This window comes from Poromitra crassiceps (genome assembly GCF_964638095.1).
Source record: "Poromitra crassiceps genome assembly, chromosome: 19".
Classification (NCBI taxonomy): domain Eukaryota; kingdom Metazoa; phylum Chordata; class Actinopteri; order Beryciformes; family Melamphaidae; genus Poromitra; species Poromitra crassiceps.
In genome coordinates, this window is record NC_139646.1 from 4,428,554 (window position 1) to 4,452,354 (window position 23,801).

At 42.3% G+C, this 23,801-nt stretch overlaps 2 protein-coding genes across 2 annotated transcripts in view; both read left to right on the forward strand.

Moving 5' to 3' along the window:
• Positions 1-3,824, forward strand: part of LOC310793493 (adhesion G-protein coupled receptor G7-like) — a gene marked incomplete at both ends in the record, with an annotated part of 58,116 nt that extends 54,292 nt beyond the window's left edge. The window contains one exon of the mRNA XM_083655295.1: positions 3,776-3,824. Coding sequence (XP_083511421.1) covers positions 3,776-3,824 — 49 coding nt within the window. The remainder of the gene's footprint in view (positions 1-3,775) is intronic.
• Positions 3,825-9,245: 5,421 nt separating this feature from the next.
• Positions 9,246-23,801, forward strand: part of LOC310793494 (adhesion G-protein coupled receptor G7-like) — a gene marked incomplete at its 5' end in the record, with an annotated part of 29,181 nt that continues 14,625 nt past the window's right edge. Inside the window, 12 exons of the mRNA XM_083655296.1 lie at positions 9,246-9,294; positions 13,507-13,656; positions 13,912-14,008; positions 15,151-15,350; positions 16,269-16,400; positions 16,684-16,827; positions 19,421-19,570; positions 19,680-19,829; positions 21,447-21,551; positions 22,272-22,381; positions 22,589-22,729; positions 23,383-23,459. Of these exons, the coding sequence (XP_083511422.1) occupies positions 9,246-9,294; positions 13,507-13,656; positions 13,912-14,008; positions 15,151-15,350; positions 16,269-16,400; positions 16,684-16,827; positions 19,421-19,570; positions 19,680-19,829; positions 21,447-21,551; positions 22,272-22,381; positions 22,589-22,729; positions 23,383-23,459 (1,505 nt within the window). The remainder of the gene's footprint in view (positions 9,295-13,506; positions 13,657-13,911; positions 14,009-15,150; positions 15,351-16,268; positions 16,401-16,683; positions 16,828-19,420; positions 19,571-19,679; positions 19,830-21,446; positions 21,552-22,271; positions 22,382-22,588; positions 22,730-23,382; positions 23,460-23,801) is intronic.

Below are 23,801 nucleotides of genomic sequence, written 5' to 3' on the forward strand. Positions count from 1 at the left end.
AGAGCCAGCATTGCTGACCTGTGCCTGCCGAGGTTTAAAACCAACATGTTGTGAGGTCTCCAGACCATAGTTCAAGCTGAAGGCCACTCATGCATAATCCGATCATCCCCTGACGACAGTCAAGTCCTAGCATAACGTGGTCAGTCAAAGTCCTAGTATGACGTCTGCTATGACGTCAAATATGACGTCAGTTAATCCTCATATATATAGCAAGGGTTCTACGTCACCTCTCTCTCTCTGGCCGATCATAGCAGCAGCAGCTTCACGGCAGTCCATCTCCCTCGAAGCCGTCCGAAGCGTTGTTTTGCGCCACCCACCTCCCCAGTCCGCCACCAACGAGTCTTGACTCCTGATCCCCCACGGGGGGGGGGGGAATCTCCTAGCCCATGCAGGTGCCCTCCTCTTGCCTCAAGAGCAGCGCCACTGGCCAATGGAGTCAAGCGCCAAAGTAATTGCCATGCACCCCGATTGCTAAATAAAGTTTGTCTAATCCTACCAACTGGCCTCTCATGATTGAATTAATTTTCTGGTGCGGTGCATTGGAACAAGCTACCTTTACTTATAAAAAGTACCGGAAACCAGCATCTTAAAGAAAAAAAGGTCAAAACCTGGCTTTCGGACAACTTAAATGCATAAGAATGGTAGCCTGCTACATTTTTGTTTTTCACTGTTATTGAAATCTGATGAATTCTTTATCTCCTGTTTAGTTGTCAGTTTTATTGTTTGAGTCGGCCGAGCCATTCAGATTTTCGTCATCTTCGCTGCCATAAGATCAAGAACCACAACGGAAATAAGTCTGTGACTTTGTTGTGTCATCCTTGTCAGTTTTTAAAGCTATGATGTATTAATTGTACTGTTGCTTTGTCTATTGTCGAATAAAATAAAATAAAATCTTGATTCGAAAAACTTTGAGCATTGAAAGTCCCTGCAGACTGTGGTTGAGTTTGTTCTTCAGAACCTAACCTAAAATAAACACTGACATTTAACACATTTACACTCACATACACAGAGAGAGGTGTTAACCACAACCAAACAAAAAGCAGTTTAACTTTCCATCTGGTGGCTTTCTGCAGCACGCATAGGGGGACTATGAGATGACGTACCCCTCGGCCAGATACAAAGATCTCCAGCACCTCTGTGACCACAACAGGAAATGTTTGCAACAAACACAGGCTTGTATGAGCCCCATCACCTAAATCTCAAGTCTATTTACAGCTCAGAATGTACGTAGTCACAGCATGTTAGAAAAACACTTAGGCTATCTGGCAATAATTTTTGACTACTCTTAAGTCACTTCACTTCTAACAAATAAATGACCTTATTGCATGTTGCTATGCTTTTTTTCTTTCTTTTTTTATTGCACTTATGGGAGAGAAAAGATTACAAAGTTACAATTACATGTTGCAAACACATTTTCGGAGTTCTTTCCTCCCAGCGGCTGTCAGACTTTTTAATTCTGTACACTCCTGAGTGAAGAATGGTTTAAATTGCTGCTCTCATTTGGCTCAATTGGCTACTAAATGCACTTTTATCCAGCACTTTTGAATGTAATTTTAATGTAATTGTTTTACTTTTGAATGCAATTTTTACTTGTGTAATTGTTATATTCTGTTTTTACTTTTGTTGACTATACATGCTATTATGTTGCCGTCTCTTTTTTAACCCTGTCCACTTGCTGCTGTAGCACTGTAATTTCCCCTTGTGGGACAAATAAAGGATTATCTTATCTTATTATTCTAGGCCTAAAAAAATATATGTTTTATATATATACAGTATATATAACTTAACCTACAGTACCCATCTGACCTGAACCATACCGTCCCATCTCCAACCTCCCCTTCATCTCCAAAACGGGCCTTAAACGCAAAAAAACGTGCCTTGCGCCTGTTTTGGGACGATATCAATATGGCTTTACGCTGCCAAATGCGCTTTAGGCCGAATGGGCGTGGCGCAGTCCCAGAATGGGCCAAAGTGGGCGTGTCGGCGCTAAATACCGGCGTACTGCTATCTTCCGACCTGGCGTTAATTTAGCGCCTTGCGCCTTTGAAAAGCAGGCCTATTCAGTGGTCCAGTTGCGCGGAGCGCTCCCCTCTGGCTCTCTCCCTCCCCTCTGGCTCTCTCCTCTGTCACCCTTCTCTGTGTCACTCTCTCCCTCTCTCCTACTGACAGGAGCAGGCATTGGTGTGCGTTTACCAGTTTATTGTGAAATAAATCCTTCCGCGTTGAGTTACTGTCACAAGCCTGTGTGACAACGCGTCCAGCCTGGGTAAAACAACTCCGTGTACCGCTTTGAGGCTGCAGGCAGTCTGACAGGCACAATACACTGTCTCTCTCTGACTGCCTGTGAATGTCCCAGCATGCAATTGGGTACTCCATTTCGCTACTAAATAGCAACCAAATGAGGCGAAATAGATATAAAAGGTTGATCTAAAATAATGTGTAATGGTAACACAGCCTGCAATTGTAGAACATTTCAATATTGGACCAAATAAATCATCGAAATTAAAACACCACCCTAAGTGAAACATATATGTCCTCCTGGGCCTATATATATCCTTTGTCGATTTAACTCATTTAGATAAGTGTTAGCCTGTCATGTGCTATACTGTGATGTCCGCTCCAATAACTTGGCCCTACTTCACATTTAGTTTTACAATAAAAACACATTTATGCAATGACTTTACATAATGTAGGGTATATTTATGTGCATCATTCTACCTGCAGCAGGGGAGAGAAAACGATATCGTTCTGGACAAACTTTCACCAATATAAAATTAATCTCATCATATAGGGATAGGCTATATTTTTCTATCCGATGCATTTAGAACATTCTTTTCACTTTGATCTTGCTATAGTGTAGCGTATTTAAACTGCAGTTAGATTGGTTTGAGAAGCATAATAATATGGAATAATAGCCTATAATGGAGACAGACAGACTGGATGAAGGGGGGGGGGGGGGGGCAGAGCGTTTGGCTTTCGTCTGGTCTTGCGGGATCACTGGAATTGGAGCTAAAAAGGCAAGCGTGCGATTCGTTTATTGCAGTTATCCAATGAGCATGACGGTGCATAATTTTACGCTTAAAAGGCGTGGTTGTAATGCTTTAGGCTGCGTGTAGCGCCAGCACGACGATATCAAGTGCGCTGGTCCACGCCCACTGATTTGCGCTGCGCCAGGCGCTCAGCCTAGAAACAGCGCCGATGCAACGATAGGGGGCTTACTGTTTAAACTTGAATTATAGTTGTTGTTTTTCTTTGTTCTTTGATGTGATTTTATGGATTTTTGGCACCTATATGTAACCTTTTAAGGTTGAGATAATTGTATTATCATTATATGGTCCAAATATTTCAGTAAAGCACTTGAAACACTTGAAATATTCTTGCTTGGGTGCTATCATTCTACTTGAAATGATGGTCAAATGCACCCCTTCCTATCTAGGATGCACCCCTAGTCATCTTGTTCTGGAACCGGCCCTGGCAACATCTCCAGACTCCGCCCATCCCTGTCCCAACACAGCACCGAAGTCCTCATCCACACATTTGTTACATCCCAGATTGATTACTGCAACTCTCTTCTCTCTGGCCTACCCACCAAATTGCTCAACATACTCCAAATGCCTGGATCATCACCTGCACTAAATCATCTGAACACATCACCCCTGTCCTCATTCAACTCCACTGGTTCCCCATTCACTACCGGATCGACTTCAAAAACCTTCTACTCACTTACAAAGCCCTACACAACCTACCCCCCACCTATCTCTCTGACCTCCTCCAGATATACACCCCTTCCCACTCCCTACGCTCTTCTGCAGCTGGCCTCCTGAACGTCCCCCCCTCTCGCCTCAGTACCATGGGTGCTAGGGCCTTCAGCTGCTCTGTACCCAGACTCTGGAACTCCTTGCATCCAACAGTCTGACTCCATCACCACATTCAAATCCCACATCAAAACCCACCTGTTCAAACTGGCCTACTCACTTTAATCATATACACCACTCAATCTATGTTATTCACCTGCCGTGTGTATCTCCTGTCTTTTCTTTTATCTACGCTCGTCGTATTTTAATTATGCTGGTGTTTGCCATGCTTGTTGTTTTTATGTATGATCTTTTAGAATGTTATGTCTCTTTTATGCACTGTACAATGACCTTGGTGTTTTGAAAGGTGTCACCAAATAAAATGTATTATTATTATTATTATTAGTAGTAGTAGTAGTAGTATTATGCCACTTATCCCCCATTCGGAATGACCTAATTTGACTGTTTCAGAGAAGAGGTAGTAGGCCTATGTCTAAAGAAATCTCATTTGCAATAGAACGGTACCAGATATCTCCATACAACTACTGGTCAGTGTTCAATAGCACCCTAGACAATTCAGTAATGGTATATTGTTTAGGGATTTCTGTTTTTCTGATAAATGAGAGAAAATTGATGGAGTCCTATGTTCCTGTCACCACAAATAACAATTTCCGCCTAAACTAAAGCTATGTTTACAGGACTATAATTCATGATCTTTTTAGGTAAATCATTTTCTGACTATTTGGTGATGTAGGGCAGCCACCTGGTTCATACCTCAGCAAATGTGATGAGGAAAAGAGTGAGCATTCTCAAGTTATGGGCTTTTTTGTCACCTTTCCCCTATCCGGACTGGCCTAATTTGGCTCTTTCTCAGGGATTGGGATAGTTCTAAAGAACAGCCAAAAAAACATTTTTTCCCCCAAAATAAATTTTGACAACAATCAATTTCATTAATGGGAAACCCTAAAGATAAGAAAAATCATTGTTGTTGATATAGAGAATGAAATTCCACAGCCAAAAGGTAAACAGTGAACCACTTGAAGGAAACCAGTTGAAATGAAATGATGGAGCCAGGAGTCATAAGAAGTCGTCTGATATGATGTATTGAACATAGATCTTGGCCAAGAGCAAGAGATGCACTCTTGGCCAAGAGATGCACTCTTGCATATTCACGAATGGATACACAGGCTTACATACATTGAACAGAAAGTCAAAGATACTTATAGGACACACATCAGATTACATGTCTTGACGCACACTTGAAGGCCACTCTGTAGACTCAACCTATCTGTTATTCTGGCCCTGTAGAGCGCACCGTGGCACGGTGACAGGGCACAGTGTGCGATAGAGAGGAGCTGCAAATGTAAGGTACAGGTTATCTAAATACGTCTGTCTGTGTATGTACACAGGTTATCCAAATATGATGTCTATCTGTGTATGTACACAGGTTATCCAAATATGATGTCTATCTGTGTATGTACACAGGTCATCTAAATATGAAGTATGTCTGTGTCATAACTATATGTAACTAAAATGGAAATGTATATGAATATATTAATAACTAGTGATTGTCCAAATAAAGGCTAATGTGATGTAAATTTTCTCTATCAGTCCCTCCTATTGTTACTGTTTCAATTGTAACAACAACATTGAAAATTTAAATACAATTATAGTTATCTAAAATCATGGCCTTCCAAAGCAATGTGACTGATTTCTATATGAACATTCTGTGGATAAAACACATAAAAAATGGGGGGGTTTGGGAGAGACAGAGAGGGGAACATATCAAAATCAAATGCACTATTTCAAAATCACACAAATCACACAAATCAACGGTAGTAGTCTATATTAAGAGAACAAATCAACTGTAATAGTCTATATTAAGAGAACAAATCAACTGTAATAGTCTATATTAAGAGAACAAATCAACTTTTAATATTTGCTGAATGGAAACATCCTGGAGCCCCAGAATGCACGTGGCTGTGCACGCAATCAGATGTCGGTGCTTTGAAGGTCTTCCTCGGAGTCGGTGTCTTCCATGAAGAATGGGGACCAGGCCAGGTCATAGGGCGTGGCTGAGGCTGAGTCATAGGGGCTGGGCATACTGGACCATGTTTTTTTTGTGTAAGGATGCCTGTGGCAAAACCATCCTTTTCATGGACATGCAAGTGGAAGGCTTGTTGATAGTCTGGGAGACTGAGGGCTGGTGCGGTGACAAGCGACTGCTTTAGGGTTTGGAAAGCGTTCTTCATTTCTTGTAACCAAGTAATCCTTGTTTCAGTGTTGATGGCCGCAGGATCGAGTCATTGCGGCTGTAATCATGCAACCAGTGTCTCATGTACTTTGCCATCCCCCCGAAACGATGTCATGCTTGTCTTTATGGCAGGAGGAGGAAGGGAGCACATACTTTCACCCTTTCTGGGGACAACAGTCTTTGGCCATTTGACAACAGCTGACCAAGGTGTGTTATAGTGGGCAGGCAAAACTGTAACTTGGCAAGTGATGCATGATGTCCTTTCTCAGCAAGGCAGGTCAGCAGTGTAACAGAGTCCATTTCACACGCCTCCTTAGTTGGTGATGCTATCAGCAGGTCATCAGCATATATCAACAAAGAACTTCCACTTGGCAATGTCACTGATTACAAATCTTTTCTCACGGCTTCAGCATCCTGGAATCAGAAACCTTGTGGCAGATTAATTTGCTCTTTTCCCAGATGTTATTTGTTAGTATGACAAACAGTTAGGGAATACTTCATTGCGAACTTCCATATTTTACAATTATTGTACTCCTTTAATTTTGGCTCTTGAGAAATGTATGGATTTGGAAATGTATGAATTTGTTCACTTTTGCTGTTTATAATGCTTTTGGTTTCATTAGTATGGTTGTGGGGTTCTTTCAGACTTGTTCCTTATATATTCTTGAACTGGTTTCCCAATAATGTGTGGCCTTTTTCCACCTACTATGTCGACTAAAACATAGTGTGTCGCCTTCTGGCCATCTATAATTATGTCAACCTGTGAAAGAATATGTTGGTTTCCCCAATAATGTGTGGCTTTTTCCGCCTACTACAATTATGTTAACCTGTGAAAGAACACTTCTCAGGCTCACTCGGTGCTTGTATCTCTGGCCGATCCTGGCCAGTGCGCAATAAAAGACAGCTATGCCAATCTACACCCCGCCGAGTGAGTTTTTAGTAATTCTGAGGAGTTCTATTATTTGCATGGTGTTGGCCTTGCCAATTACCCAGGGCGTTCCCCTTCAGTCTCAAGAAAACCCACAACAACTAACTTAGGTTCTTTTATATCAGACAAACAGTTAGGTAAGGAATTATAAAATTTAATTAAACTTACCGAACGGTTTGTAGATATCCGTTCTTCGTGACGCCAGTTGATAGAGAATGAAATTCCACAGCCAAAAGGTAAACAGTGAACCACTTGAAGGAATTTGACATAGATCTTGGCCAAGAGCAAGAGATGCACTCTTGGCCAAGAGATGCACTCTTGCATATTCACGAATGGATACACAGGCTTACATACATTGAACAGAAAGTCAAAGATACTTATAGGACACACATCAGATTACATGTCTTGACGCACACTTGAAGGCCACTCTGTAGACTCAACCTATCTGTTATTCTGGCCCTGTAGAGAGCACCGTGGCACGGTGACAGGGCACAGTGTGCGATAGAGAGGAGCTGCAAATGTAAGGTACAAGTTATCTAAATACGTCTGTCTGTGTATGTACACAGGTTATCCAAATATGATGTCTATCTGTGTATGTACACAGGTTATCCAAATATGATGTCTATCTGTGTATGTACACAGGTCATCTAAATATGAAGTATGTCTGTGTCATAACTATATGTAACTAAAATGGAAATGTATATGAATATATTAATAACTAGTGATTGTCCAAATAAAGGCTAATGTGATGTAAATTTTCTCTATCAGTTGTGTTTTGTTCTACCTCGGGTAGGGGTATCTCGAAATCTGAGGGCCCTTTCTGCTAGACTATAAGACACTTGTGGCACTTGTGATGTCACCAATGGCATTGTGATGTCATCTTTCAGTGATGATGTCATCAGAGAATTGCCGTCCAGCCGGACCCAGAGGCCCGTATCTGCCTTGAATGTTCCCGGGATTCGGCACCATTTATTGCAGAGGTTTCAAATGTCAGCCGACGTGAAGCATTTGCAACAGTTCCCTAAACATGATGATGGTGAGTGTTGAAGATGTGGTATCCTGTTGTTGTCTCCAGAGTTCTAAAAGTCTATCAGAATATCCCTTACATGGCTTGCTGTCATTATCTCCCATTATCTTCCATTATCTATATACCATGGAAAAGCGTTCACCCTTCACGGACTAAACCTGCCATCCTACCTCAAGATAGATCTGTCATAATACATGTCACAACATTAACAGACAATATCAGTGATAATAGGAAAATATATTCTAAATATTAAGGAAGTCCAACTATGACCTCCTGCTTCAAGACGTATCGTAACATGTTGATTGACAAACGTCTCGCACCTTAGTTCCAAGCCCTTTTCACCTGTATTGTGAATAATAACAAATAATGCAAAGATTTGTACTCTGATTGATTTGTAGCCTGTTTCCGTATGGAATTTCTTTCAACTTTTCATATACCAACTCGGTAACACTTTACAATAAGGGTCACTAAATTAAGCCTTATTCATGTGTAATAAGCATTAGTTAATGCTTAATATGATCCAACTAACCCTTAGTTAATGTTTATTAACTCTAACCTGAACCATTAGCTAACCCCAACCCTAACCCTCACCCTAACCATTAGCTAACCCTAAACTATTAAATAATGTGTAAATTAATACATGGTTAACATGAAAACCATTAGTAAATTATTACCAGACACATTAGTTAACTGTTAGTTAATGGTTATTAAGCATTAACTAACCCTTAATTTAGTGACCCAGTGTTACCATATACTCGTATAGAAATCTGAAGTGACGTGTGTTGTGCAGCACAGTGCAGAGCGCCTTTAAAGTACACCACAGAGATGGCTCACCTCCACCCCCTTCTCTTCTATTTAGTTGACAGTAGCCCCGTCTGCCCCTCTTTCTTTAGAAGACTCCACAGGAAGGTGGAGAGTTGTGCAACTTAATTCACTTAACATGCAGTTGGATGCTCAGTAATAGACAATGATGAAACAACAGGTATATACAATTTAGTCTGAAAAGCTTCTTTTTGTATACTGAATTAAATGTTTCTGAGACAGATTACTCTATTCCTGGAATAAGAAAGAAAGAAAGAAACTGTAGAACTTGCACTTTATTGATCAGAATGAAGACCATTTGTATCTTCTGCTGTCTTCTTTATGGTAAGTGTTAAAAATAATGCATGTGTTCATTTATTCTGCCATTCAAGTTGAACAAGGGCACCTTAACACTTCAGTGTTATTTCATGTTTGGCAGCTATGTGCACTGTGGAGGCAGCAGACATCAATGTAGAGGGATTTGAGCAAGGTGAAGTCTCATTCAAATGCTCACACTCGTATGCATGGTCAAACGACAAGTACCTCTGCAAGGCTCCTTGCAAAGACAGCAGCCATACACTGATTTCTGTACCGTCTGGTGGAAGAAGAGAGAAGGGGAGGATTTCCCTGGTGGACTCAGGAGCTGGAGACTTCACTGTCACCTTCACTCAGCTTAAGAAGTCAGACTCTGGGACATACTGGTGTGGAGTGATCAGATCTGCTCTAGATACATTCCAAAGGGTGAATGTTGCTGTAATGGATGGTAAATACATAATATTACTGTCACTTTGAATGCCTCATATATATTCACCACAATGCTGTGCACTAACTAAACATAGTGAGCAACTGAAATGATCATTATACTGGTCCTTCTTCTACACAGCCATTGTGATTGAAACAACAACTGACACTCCTGGAGTTTCTTCCACACGGACAACTCAGAATGTTTCCACGATGACACATCCAGTGTCCCAAATGGACAGGAGGACTACAAATATTTCAAAAGGTAGGAAAGGAAGGTAATCTGCTCTTACATGTGCTACTAAGACATACATGCTGCCCTCATTTTTAATAGTGTATACTACTTTATTCAAAGGTCTTTGCAAGCTTCATTTTTCTATTTTTTTTACTTTTTATATCATGTAGAGTCTGATATGTTTTGAATGTTTGTTGCTGGTATGCCAAAAACAATTTAATCAATGCGTATCTATCTATCTATCTATCTATCTATCTATCTATCTATCTATCTATCTATCTATCTATCTATCTATCTATCTATCAACGTGTATGGTAAATACATGATACTGTCACTTTGATTGCCTCATATTCACCACAATGCTGTGCACTAAACATAATGAGCAACTAAAATGATCTTTATACTGGTCCTTCTTCTACGCAGCTACTGGTTATACAGCCAGCTCCTTTCCTTTATTTTTCTTTTATTTATCCATGTTATATCCATAATGTCAGGGCAGCATACCATTTGTTTTGTACTTGATAATAATTTACTTTTCCAAGTCTGAGCTAATAGCTGACCAGAGTTGATTATACTGTATGTAAAAAGTCACACGCATTGCCGTACTGTATACTATGAACTCATCATAAGACATGATTTGACCCCCATTATTCAAGAGATTGTTCATAGGGCTGCAATGTTTATTTTCATTATCAATTAATTTGTCAATTAATTCCTCAACTAACCAATTAGTCGTTTGGTCTATAAAATGTCACAAAATGGTTTCCCCAAAGCCTAAGAAGACATCCTCAAATGTCTTTGTCCTGATCAACAGTCCACAACCCAAAGATAGCCTAATCAGTTTTCTGTCATAGAAGACTAAAGAAACCAGAGAATATTCACATTTAAGAAGCTGGAATGAGAGAGAGAAAAAAGTCTAAACCAGGCGAGCCTCCCCAGGGAGGGAAAAAGTGAACAGCGAGCACACTCCAAAAAATATGCAACTTCGGTGCAGGGCACATGTAATGTCAAGTCACAACAGAAAAGCCAGCACAAAAAAAAAGTCCTTTTAGAGGTTTTAATACTGTACCTTAGTCTGGGTAGGGCAGCAGCACAGCAACAAACACGTTTCGGCACGTAGGCCTTCTTCAGTTTTTCTGTTGTGACTCCCCAGGGAGGCTCAGTGAATGGAAGTGAAAAGTATTAGTTATTAGCCTACATTAGTTCTCAAAAAGAGATCTCATAAAATAGCCTAAATGTGTGTGATTTGGTTAGATAGTTCAAAGATACAGTTTTTGGTTTACTGTTTTTCCCACTTTCCCAGAGGCAGAAACTAATAAATGCCTTCAGACAGACCATTTCTATATGCATTTGGTGTACATGTATGTCAAAAAGCTATGGAGTTATGTGCTTGCAATGGAATCAAATAACATAATCATGATGGGGGGCTTTGACCGTGCTTTGTCTGAGGGGAGGCTCACAGTCTCAGACTTTGAAGAAATAGTTGGTGATTAATTTTCTGTTGATCGACTAATAATTCTAACTGCAAGGCACTGCTAGTGTTGGGGAAGAAAAACAGGGGAACTGGCAGGGAGATAGTGTGCCAGTTTACATGGGTCCTGTTGGGATGTGTGTGTGTGTGTGTGTGTGTGTGTGTGTGTGTGTGTGTGTGTGTGTGTGTGTGTGTGTGTGTGTGTGTGTGTGTGTGTGTGTGTGTGTGTGTGTGTGTGTGTGTGTGTGTGTGTGTGTGTGTGTGTGTGTGTGTGTGTGTGCACGGCTGGACTGCAATGTATTCTTACCGGTGCGATGGCCGGCGGGCCGCTGCATATTTGGGCCGGTCAGGTTGGTGAAAGTATGTATTATGTATTTGATTGGGCCGGTAGCGGCCCAATCAACATTATCTGTGCTGTTTACAACAAGCTCTGTGGCCATTAGTATCTGTTTCTGGGTGTATGAGGCGTACCTGAAGGCACCATGAGGGGCTCACCCACTTACCGTGCAGAGCGAAGTAGAGGCTCAATGGATTTTATGTGCAGATAGCGCGACTACGCTTCCTCAAAGTGCGGATGGCGGGACCGCAGTCCATTCAGGCGTCAATAATGAATGATTCTGGTCTCTGGAGTGGCCCTCCAATCGGTTTTTGAGCGACAGAAAAGTGGATTTTATGCAACAATTTGGATGCAACAACTAGGTGTCATTAAAAGAAGAGGATGTTTTACATCGGATAGCGTCTTAACTTCACGTGAAGACTCAGGTAGGAGCCGGCTTTTAGACCTAGACGTGAAAATGGCACAGTGTAAAATGGGAAATGCGTTACATTCGCCGGGCGCTAATGCGCTCAGTATGAGCCAGAAGCGCCCGGCGAGCGGGGTAAAGTTGTAACAGACTATGGGGAAAGATACATCAGACATATGGGAAATGTTTCTGTGGCTATATTATGTCCAAAGTAATCTACTCTATATTTTTTGGTTTTGAGTAGGCTATCTAAGTTTTAGTTTAGTTTTATAGTTTCACCTATAACAATACTGATTCCTAGTGGTAGGAAGGGACGCCAACATGACAACAATCAATACACTTGTATTTGCGTTAAAAAAATCAGTGTTGTTATGTTTAGTACTGTACTGTACAACCCATGCGAGCGCGAGCTCGAAAAATTGGGCCGATTCGAAATTGTGGGCCTGTCTGACACATGGCAGGTAGCTTTTTTGGTCCCAGTCCAGCCCTGTGTGTGTGTGTGTGGGTGTGTGTGTGTGTGTGTGTGTGTGTGTGTGTGTGTGTGTGTGTGTGTGTGTGTGTGTGTGCGTGCCTGCCTGCCTGCCTGCGTGCGTGCGTGCGCGCGCGCGTTCGTGCGTGCATGCATGTGTGTGTGGGGGCTGTACCCAGGAGGTAGCGTGGGTCGTCCACTAATTGCTTTGGATAAAAGAGGTTGGTGGTTCGATCCCCGGCTCCTCCAGCCTGCATATCAAAGTGTCCTTGTGCAAGATATACTGAGCACTGAACCCAAAATTGCTCCTGATGGTGTGTCAGCACCCTGCGTGGTAGCTTGTGTGCTTGTGCTTGTGTGTGTGTGTGTGTGTGTGTGTGTGTGTGTGTGTGTGTGTGTGTGTGTGTGTGTGTGTGTGTGTGTGTGTGTGTGTGTGTGTGTGTGTGTGTGTGTGTGTGTGCGTGTGCGTGCGTGCACGTGTCTCTGGTGTCACACCAGGTGGGTCAGAGTTTCTCCGAGCGTCACTGGATGTGGTTTCTGGACGCTGTACTGTGGCTGCTTTGTGGTTTTGAGTTTGAGAAACAGAATGTAACTTTGCCCATCTCTCCCCACAGGCTTACTGTCTCTGCTGATGAGAAGTGTCTCCACATGTGATAAGGGATACATCGCGGTTCTTCGTGCTGATGCTTCTTTTTGTGATGCTAATTATCTGACCTCTGATCTTAACTATCGCTCATCACCTCATCCCTTTACCACCACCTTTCTTCTGTAGCCTACACACTAATGCTCAAACATGACAATTAAGACACTCAAACATTCAAAAGAAATGATGTTCCTATACAGTTCCTTCTGCTGACTGGAGTTTTGAGGGAATATTAACCTTAAATTACATTACGTATGCTGCTCTTATCCAGTAACTTAACAGAGACTGTCAGGGTTAAGTGTCATGTGTAACTTTTAAGTCTAGTGATGGCTTTGATCTATGTGATGTATATCAATATTTGTATTCTTGTTGCTTACTGTATTTGTATGTACATCTACAGATGAGGATGAGTGTAAAGACGAACAACCACCATGTGGGAATCACTCACACTGTATCAACACAATTGGCAGCTTCTACTGTCAGTGCCTTGATGGGTTCATGACTGTTAAAGGGCTAAAGGACTTCAATGCCTCAGCTGGACGATGCCTAGGTGACCCTGTGTGTGTGTGTGTGTGTGTGTTTGTGTGTGTGTGTGTGTGTGTGTGTGTGTGTGTGTGTGTGTGTGTGTGTGTGTGCGTGCGTGTGTGTGTGTGCGTGCGTGCGTGCGTGTGTGCGTGCGTGTGTGTGTGTGCACCCGTGCCTGGCTGTCTGTCTGTCTGTGTGGTTAACGTACACATGACTGATGATATCTCTCTCTCTCTTGTGGAACCTCCTCCTACTGTCTCTTCCCTTATTCCTCTGTCAGACTTCAACGAGTGTGACATCCCAAACATCTGTGGTGAGACTGAGAGGGCCGACTGTACCAACACGCTTGGGAACTACAGCTGCACCTGCAAGGCTGGGTATAGACCTACAGACCTCAGCAGTAACTGCACAGGTGAGGCTGTGCTACCTCTGTATGTACTGTAGCTCACTGGTGCATTTAATCTGTAAACACATTTAGCCTACTTCCTTGATTTGACACATTTGCGGGTGGGTTATAGTTAGTTCCGGCCGAGCAATTTGATTGGACAAGAGGGATCCTACCAGTGCTGATATTTCACGATAACAGCACTGGCTCTTCACTGTGTGTAGGGTAGGCTATATCACTCCGCTTCACAGCTGCTCTAATCAACAAAACGCTTCACAGCTGCTCTAATCAACAAAACGCTTCACAGCTGCTCTAATCAACAAAACAAACACCAGCCACGTTACATTGAACGTCATTCACAAAGCGTAACACAGCTACCGACAGCGCAAAGATGGATTTATTTCCTAAGAGAACTACTGTAAGTAACATGCCATCACCAGACTCTTATTTCACGGGCTGTACAATCAATGGAAACGTGCTAATGTGTATGATAAAAAGTAGGCAGCCTGCAGTTAATTAGGCTACATTTTCGGCAACTGGTAGCAGAAAGCTGAGGGGACTATTTTTGTTGGCGGAGGAATAAATAGAGAAATCATATATTTTCGCAGCTTTTTGTCATTTTTTTTATCAGCTTTGTTTAATAGAACTGTTGTATAAAAGCAATATCACACTCAAGGTCGTGCTGTTGTTGGCTAATATCGTCACTGCTGTGATTATCGTCGACCGAATCACAGCCGTGACGATATTAGCCAACAACAGCACTCCCTCTCGTGTGATATTGCTTAAGTGAGGGATCATTCACAAGTCTAAAGCAGAGGTGCAGAAAGGCTGGATTGTTCAAAGATCTGATGTTTATATTGGTTAGAAATGTATATTTAATATTTATGCCTACTATTACAGCATGAGGTCATCATGAAAGATACTCTATTTTCCAGGAAGCAAAGGTAATGGGAGAACATTGGAGTCTTTAAAGCAATCATCAGCAAATAATGCAGTAGACATTCAACAAACAACTTGGCCATCACAGAAAAGTCCTTTTTCTTGGAGGCCAAACTTTCAGTCGTCCTTAAAAGTTTCAATCCATCATTACCCGCTGTGCTTTCCTCAGAGTGTAGGCTGGCTACTGTAGACTAGAGTACGTTTCAGAACAGCTGCTAGAGGAATATCAGTCATTAATTATGGATCTGTCTCTACCTCTCCCTACACAGACATAGACAAATGCAAGAACATCAGCAACAGCGACACCTGTGGCGCCGAGGCCTACTGTACCAACCTGACTGGGAAAGGCTGCATCTGCCTGGATGGGTATACAGACCTCAGAGGTGACTGCACAGGTGAGGCTGTGCTACCTCTGTTTGTAGTTCACTGGTGCACAACGCATCTGTAAAGACCCCATGAAATGGCATCTGTACTTCCTTGATTTGACACATTTCCTGTTGAAACAGGATGTTGGGGCGAGACGTAAGTGAGGGATCATTCAAAAGTCTAAACCAATGGAAGAGTCCACAATCTTATTTCAATCATGAGCGTAAGAAGGTTCAAATCAACTTTAATGATACGATAAGGATTGGCGTATGACCCCATGATGACGCTCAGTGAGAGGAGGGCGTCAACATAGGATAGAAAATGAAAAAAAATGCCCCCGATGTGTAAGGACCTTAAGACTTGGTAGAGGGGCAGGATTGTTCAAAGATCTCATGGGTATGGTTAGAAATGTACATTTCGAGTACTTACGTAAGTGCTCTTGTGTGTGTGTGTGTGTGTGTGTGTGTGTGTGTGTGTGTGTGTGTGCCTGCCTGCCTGCCTGCCTCCCTTCCTGTGTGTTTATGGTGTGTCTGTGTGGTTAACATACACATGACTGATGATGTCTCTCTCTTGTGCAACCTCTTGCTACGCTCTTCCCTTATTCCTCTGACAGACATCATCGAGTGCTGGAACACGAGCGAGCAACAGTCACAGTCTGGGGCACCGAGGCCTACTGTATTTTATTTTATTCATATAAAGATACTCTATTTTGCAGGAAGCAAAAGTAACAGGAGCTCATTTCATGGGGTCTTTAAAGCTATCATCAGTAGACAAATCATGTGAACATCAAAAACACTTTTCTCAGAGTGCTTTGAAGGCCAAAGTTTCAGTCATCATTAGAAGTTTCAATCCATCATTCCCCGCTCTGCTTTCCTTAGAGTCCAGTAGAGTACGTTTCAGAACAGCCATTAATGATGGGTCTGTCTCTCCCTCTCCCTCTATATCAGACATAGACGAATGCAAGGAAGCTGAAAACATTTGTGGAATGAACGGGAATTGTGAAAACCTTGATGGGAGCTACAGGTGCAAGTGTCCATCTGGATACAGTACTGACAACAACGAAAAGACCAAATGCTCAGGTGAGTTCTATATACGTATAATCATAGGCACCGATTTATGTTCCTGCCAGTGGGCGAAGGTAGCTCATTTCATCGTCAGCAAATAACACAGTAGACAAATAATTTGGACACCACAGAAAACGAATGTATATCAACCACTTTTCCCAGAGTGGTTCAAAGGCCAAAGTTTGAGTCATCATTCATTCCATCATTCCCTGCTCTGCTTTCCTCAGAGTCCAGTAGAGTCCAGTAAGTTTCAGAACAGCGTCAGCCATTAATTATGAGTCTGTTTCTACCTCTCCAGACATAGACGAATGCAACGAAGCTGAAGCGAATAATGAAAACATTTGTGGAATGAACGGGACTTGTCTAAACCTTGATGGGAGTTACTTGTGCAAGTGTCCATCCGGCTACACTACTTACGGCAATAAAAAGACCAAATGCTCAGGTGAGTTTTATATATAATCCATCTATTGCCTTTTGGTTATATTTCCTATTAGAGGCTCAATTCAAGGCTTTCATTTCCTCCTATTATGTGCACGTGAGGATTGGCTCTATTCCAGTTTTGTGCCTCCGCCCGGCGATAGCCGTGGCCGGAGGCATTATGGCTTCGGGTTGTCCGTCCGGCTCAAACGTTGAACTGATGAGGTTTTGATGGTCAAACAGTCAAAGTTCAAGCTCACTGTCGCTGCATGTCCGTCTGTTCCATCAAGGATAAATGCATAAATATGCAAGGAGGGTGCTCTGCTCGTTGTTAAGCTGTCTTGCTATTTGCCAAACAAAAAAAAGTTTGTCGCGGTCCGCCATGTTTCTTGGTTGCGTTTTGCCTTTGTGCTCTGGAATGCTTTGAAGGTGGGGGGGGTGGGACTTTTCCACTGGGAAACACCCACGTCCCAGGTGTCTGGAAGGCAGCATTATTTCCATCCCTTGTCCCTGTTGTGTTGACAGTCTACTGTGGAGACAGGCATGTGCTATACAAGTGCAATACAACATTAAAATGGATGGATAGGACGGTCATAGAGGGTTTGGGGTTCGAGGGTTGGTTGGAGAGAGTGGCTAGGGGGATCTGGGTGGTGGGAGGGGGTGTGGGGGTCGAGGAAGGGGGCGGGGCTGGGGAAAAGGGGCTATAGATGCTGCTGTTTGTGTTGGTAATTATCTGACCTCTGATCTTAACTATCGCTCATCACCTCATCCCTTTACCACCACCTTTCTTCTGTAGCCTACACACTAATGCTCAAACATGACAAGATACTCAAACATTCAAAAGAAATTATGTTCCTATACAGTGTGTGTGTGTGTGTGTGTGTGTGTGTGTGTGTGTGTGTGTGTGTGTGTGTGTGTGTGTGCGCGCGCACCCGTGCCTGCCTGTCTGTCTGTGTGGTTAAACTTACACATGTGATCTCTCTCTCTCTCTGCAACCTCCTACTACTGTCGGTAACACTTTACTTGGATAGTCCGCCTACAGATAGTCACTACAGAGTATTAGTAATGTTTCAACAGCTTATTATTTGACATTCAACAATTAATCAATTCAGCTTCATCTGTAGATGTTTAACAGATGATCTATAGAGTATTATGTGACAATTCATGAACATATCTACATATTTTCATAATAAATTAGTTGAACTTGAACTATGCACTCAACCTATGCTTTACAGATGTCACGAATATTCAACAATTTGTAAACAATTTAATTAATATTAGTTGAACCTTCTAATTATCAGCGATTCTAATTATCAGCTCAGACTAAATTAGTTGAACATGACCTATGCACTCAACATATGCTTTACAAATGTCCAACAACTTATATACGAATATTCAACAATTAGTTAACCATTTAATTAATATTTGTCGAACATTCTAATAATCTAGAGACTTCAGGTCCATGGCGTTGCTGTTTCCATACCAGAGGGAAACGCAGTTTCGCAGTTTAAACAAACATTACACAGAGATCTAATGCAACTTCAGCACCACAGACAGGGAAGGCTCCATACCACCAAAGACAAAGTTCAAAAACTGTAGCAAGAAGTCACTTCAAGTGAGATGATGTGACAGTGGGAGCTGCAGAAGGTGAAAGCAGCAGCACATTGAGACAATGGGCTGAACCTGGAGTTTAGTCCAGACCAGCCCACCACCATCAGCCGGACACCAACCATCCTGGTTGATTATTTCACAACACAATCGGTCAGCTCCATGGCTCAGACTAAACTGTGCCCGGCTTGCCCATTGGGTGGGTCTTTAAGCACTGTGATTGGCTCGAAGGTCCGAACACCGCCAGCCGGCAAATTTGTGTAAAAACTAACCAACTCAGTTGTTTAAGCCACCAAATGTTTACTGCTCTGTAATTTATTTTTTCAGACGGTCATCAGATAGCACGGCCAACTGAATATATTGCAATGCATAGGCTATCCAGTATTATGGTTGTTATGCATCACAAACCGCACGTCAGTTTCAAAGTGAAAACCTTTCAAGAAGCATAAACTCATTGTGACGTTCTTCACTCTTTTAAGTTGTGAAACCGATCTCTCACCCTTAGTCTACAGTTAGTGACAGGGTGAGAGATCTCTCACCCACAGTTAACAGACAGGCCAAGAAAAGCCAGACTGTGGTGAACATGTCAGACTTGGGGAAGTCGTTTTCAGCCTAGCTTTTCTTAGCAGTTCCTCTGGTGAACGTTTTCTCTCATCACACAAAATGCTTGAACTGGATACATTCAAATGTGATGGAGGGGGGTGGGGGGGGCACCTACACACCAAACACCATTCTTTCTCATTATGCATTCGTTTAGTATTGAAGATTAATTTCGGCCATGGAGTTTTGTTTGTATATTTGGTATGGTATGAATTGTTTTGTTTGAATTATTAATGAATTAATTGAAAGATCATTTTCAACTAACCTTTTCTGCTGTGAAATTTAAATGAGCTCTGGTTAATGGTGCTTGGTCACATTTAGTTGATCTCTGAAGTATTTTCATGCAAGTGTTGATTTCTGTGGTGCCCGTCTTTCTTCCCACATTCCTCTTTCTGTGCTTTTGCTCTTAGATGTTGATGAATGTGATTTGGAGGTTAACCCATGTGGGGAGAATACAGTCTGTTTGAATACGATGGGCAACTTCTACTGCAAGTGTGAAGATGGTTACATATCATCACAGAATGAGACATTTTCAGGCAGCTCACAAGCAACATGTGGAGGTAACTGACCTTGTCCTTTTTCATCACTAACTGCAGAGACTGCTCCATACATTTGGTCTGTGTTTCCTCCAAATATGAAATGCCTGCTGTCCTTATCTTTGGCATTAAGATATCAATGAGTGTATCTCCGGAGACATCTGTGGACCTAATGCCATCTGTCACAATGAAATACCATTCTACTCCTGCACTTGTGAGGCCGGCTTCATCTCCAGTAGTGGAGCACAGAGTTTTCACAGGACTGACAATGTTACATGTATAGGTAAGATGCCAAGGGACACCCACTGCTCTTTCACACAGTCAGCACAAATAGCAAGGTCATGTTTCAATGAGGCAGCGCTCTCCTCAACAGCTGCCAGGTTCTGCAGCGAAAGTTCAACTATAATGAACTTTGACCCAAATATGCTGACGTCTTCGAGGTGCGTCCAATGGCATTCTGGAATTTACAAGAGCTAGGTTGTGTTGATAGGAGAGAGGGGGGGGGGGGAGTGTCGTCGTGGTAACAGCGACCTCCGTAATTACATGTAGGCTAACTAGGAGGGAAGTAAGGTTGCTTTAGAATACAGCGCGTGTCCCTGTAGTTACCCTGTATAATAGGCACCCGATAGTTACGGAATAACTACAGTATAGGGTCTTCTAAATTGAAATGAAATTTAAATGATTATTTCTCACAGGTCATACGTACCCTGTAACAACAGAATACTGTAGGTAAAAAATAGCTATGGTATTATAACAGAATAGGTACCCGATAGTTACAAAAATAGGTACGGTATAAGTTCTTTATAAGTCCCCATTTATTACTAACCTGATGCTGCCAGATGGACGGTTTAGCTTCACATTACGTTTCACTAAACCAGTCCATCTGGGAATGGGTGTGTGTTAACTTCAACCAATCAGATCGCCATGCCTCTGACGTAACGTTTGCGACCGGAGGACTAATAAACACATATGGGGCCTCGTTCGGGGGTATGAGCCTGTTGAAATGTTTGTTGCTAATTAGCGGCTAACAGCAGCCAGGAGTGTTTGGCTACGCACAGCGAATTGACGAGTTGCCGTCCCTTGCGCTATTAATAGTTCATTGATGAAAACGGAGCGCAGTGCCACGTGTATTTATTTACAATGCTGCCTCGCTATCTCCGTATAAGAACGTAAAGCGCTTTTGCACAGCTTTGTGTGTGTGTTTTGTGGAAGCTAATGTAGGCTAACATGTGCTCTGGCTAGAGTGATGTGGGCTGGGGCCAGAGTTATTATTATTATTATTATTGCACGGGAATTTCCACAAACTAACGCATGAGCCATTAATAATTGGATTGGATTAATAAACGTTTTGATATTTTGGAAATGCTGTCCAGTTGAGAAATAACTGAAGTTATTGCTGCATCTACGATAGCCTCGCTAGCTTTCGCTTCCGCGGCGGCAGCCATGTTGACGAGTGAAAAGAACTACAAAGACCATGTACCCACTACTTGCCCAGACGCTTCTCAGTAGCGTCACACAGAAAGCCCACCTAAGGCTGCCTCTGATTCGACGAGCCGGCCATGGTTCGGGTTTCTAAGCCAATCATCTTAACTGCCTGTGCATATCAAGATGGATTACGTCGAGAGAATCTCTTTTGATCTCGCGAGGTTATCCATCTTGCAAGCAAGGTTAATTTATTACCTCCTCATTCCATAAATTCTGATTTTGTTACCCTGTACTTACCCTGTAAATTCTGATTTTGTTACCCTACTTACCCTGTAAATTCAGATTTTGTTACCCTACTTACCCTGTAAATTCAGATTTTGTTACCCTGTACTTACCCTGTAAATAATCTAAAGCATTACCAAAAGTTGCATAGTGTACCTTTAATCTTTTAATTAAACATGCCTTTTTCTCTTAGAAAATTTCTGCCAAGCAAAAGAAATCAACGGATTCAACTTCCCACTCACCCCTACCGGCTTGTTTGGATATGCTGAGGAAGTTTGTCCTAAAGGAACAAATAGTGGCAAGTTTATCTCACCCATGACACTGTAGAGAGCTACTATCCATCTACCGGTACTGTATATATACAGAAGATCTACCATCTATTTACCTACCTACCCACATACCCACTTATCTATCTAGAAACAGTTGAAGTGACTGGAGCACACAAAATCACTGGCAAACTAAATTTTATGAGGTGCAAAAACTAACGTTTCGACGCGAGCAGCGGCTTCTTCGAGTCAGACCCTCTAGAGTTAGAGTCTAACCCTCTGACTCTGAAGAAGACGCTGCTCGCATCAAAACTTTAGTCTTTGCACCTTATTAAATTTTGTTTGTTTGTTTCTAGTATTCTGTCCTCCTCTGAGAGCACCGACCTCTGTAGGCTGTAGCGCAAGAGACTCCTTCCACTTATCTATCTATCTATCTATCTATCTATCTATCTATCTATCTATCTATCTATCTATCTATCTATCTATCTATCTATGTCTGTCTGTCTGTCTGTCTGTCTGTCTGTCTGTCTGTCTGTCTGTCTGTCTGTCTCTCTGTCTGTCTATCTATTTGTCTATCCACTTATCCATTCATTCACCTGTTAATCTACCTATAATCTATCTATCCATAAATAGTTTTACTTTTCAGATCTTCTCTGCTGAAATGATGATTTGTTTAGAATATCAGGTTCTTTTACCCATATTGATGATTAATTGGCATGTCTTTGTGTCCAACACGTCACCTTCCTGTCTAGCTGGCACACCGAGGGCCTCAGCAAGATGTTCAAACCAGAGAGGATTACAGAGTTTCGATGAGCTACAAGTTCTCCAGTGTGACCTGACGCTCAGGAACATACAACAAGCTGTGAGAACACAGGCTCTCCTCCCTTAAAACCTCAAATATCATCTTGCTTAACCTGTACTGTTACTGGCCATCTACTGGCAAAAGCAAATGTCTTTTTTAGGTTTTAAGGAAAATGTGATTTTAAGATTCAATATTAGAATACATCACTTGTTAAGAAGGGTATTTTTTGCACATCTCTAAATAAAACAAATATCGTTCATCTCTCAGCTTACCAGCCCAGCTGATTTTGAGATGTTAGCGGCCAGCACTCAAATCCTGACCTCCAGACCTGATAAACTGATGGCAGAAGACGTCATCGCTGCAGTCGAGATCGCCAACACACTCCTCCTGTCTCCTAACGCCACACAGGTATGAAACACCTCTTCCACCACTGCATCAAACAAGGGGCAGACACCTGCACATTATTAGGGGTTCAAGAGCGGCTAACTCCTAGCCTGAAAACTCCTACTGCTAGCCTGACATCGCCAGACCAATTCGCAAATGCAAATCCATCTGCCAGAGCAAATAAAGATTGAGCTTGCAGATTCGTCAGGTTCCCAGGCTACCATGGTGATGGAACCCTATTGTATTTGTTAGGATTATTTTTCTCCACTAAAAGTATGTGTACCTCAGAAACCATGAGCCCCAGAGGAACCACATTCGGCAGGTGGGTTCCTATGGCCCCCCACTACTCAGGTAAGGCCAGAGCCCCCATGCAATGTCGACCCGATGGTGGCGCTATTGCAACATATCATGTAACACCATCTGCTGGGGAAACAGATTTATTTCACTTTGCCTGCATCTATTGCGCAATTTGGATTTGACTTGTGTTACAAGACCAAGCTTCCTAAATAACACTTTTACAGCCTGAATTCTCAATTTCAGAGATGCCGACTTGATCAATTGATAGTTTTTTAAGCTGATATTGGTTTGGAAATGAACTCTTCAACTGTATTTTTATGAGACTACAGTTCTTTCTATCTGTTCTGATCTATCCTCCTATGCTAATGGTTGTGTTACAGAGAGTTAGGGTGGCAGCAATAGCTACAGTCAGCCAGTTGCTGGATTCCAGTGTACCGCCTGTGCTTGAAAATCACAGGTACGAGTTGAGCTAGGCTAGGGTTTAAAATGATGTTGAACTTTGGTAGTATCTTGGTTTGCAAATCTTTATCCGTGATAAAACCATAGAGATAAATAATATGGATGCAGTTATCCCATAAAATTTCTTCTCCCTGGCGGAGTTCAAACGTTGGCCGTCACCATCTTGATTTTTCATCAGCAGAGTGGGAGGGAATGGGTTGAGTCCTTCCGCACCTCATGTGAGATGAGAGTTTCCCCAGAGCCGCAGCTCCGCCTGCTGTCACTGGACAGGCGATCTGTCAATCACCCCCTTTTCTATCATCTATTTTACTCCAAACGGGCGAGTTATATAAAGAATGAC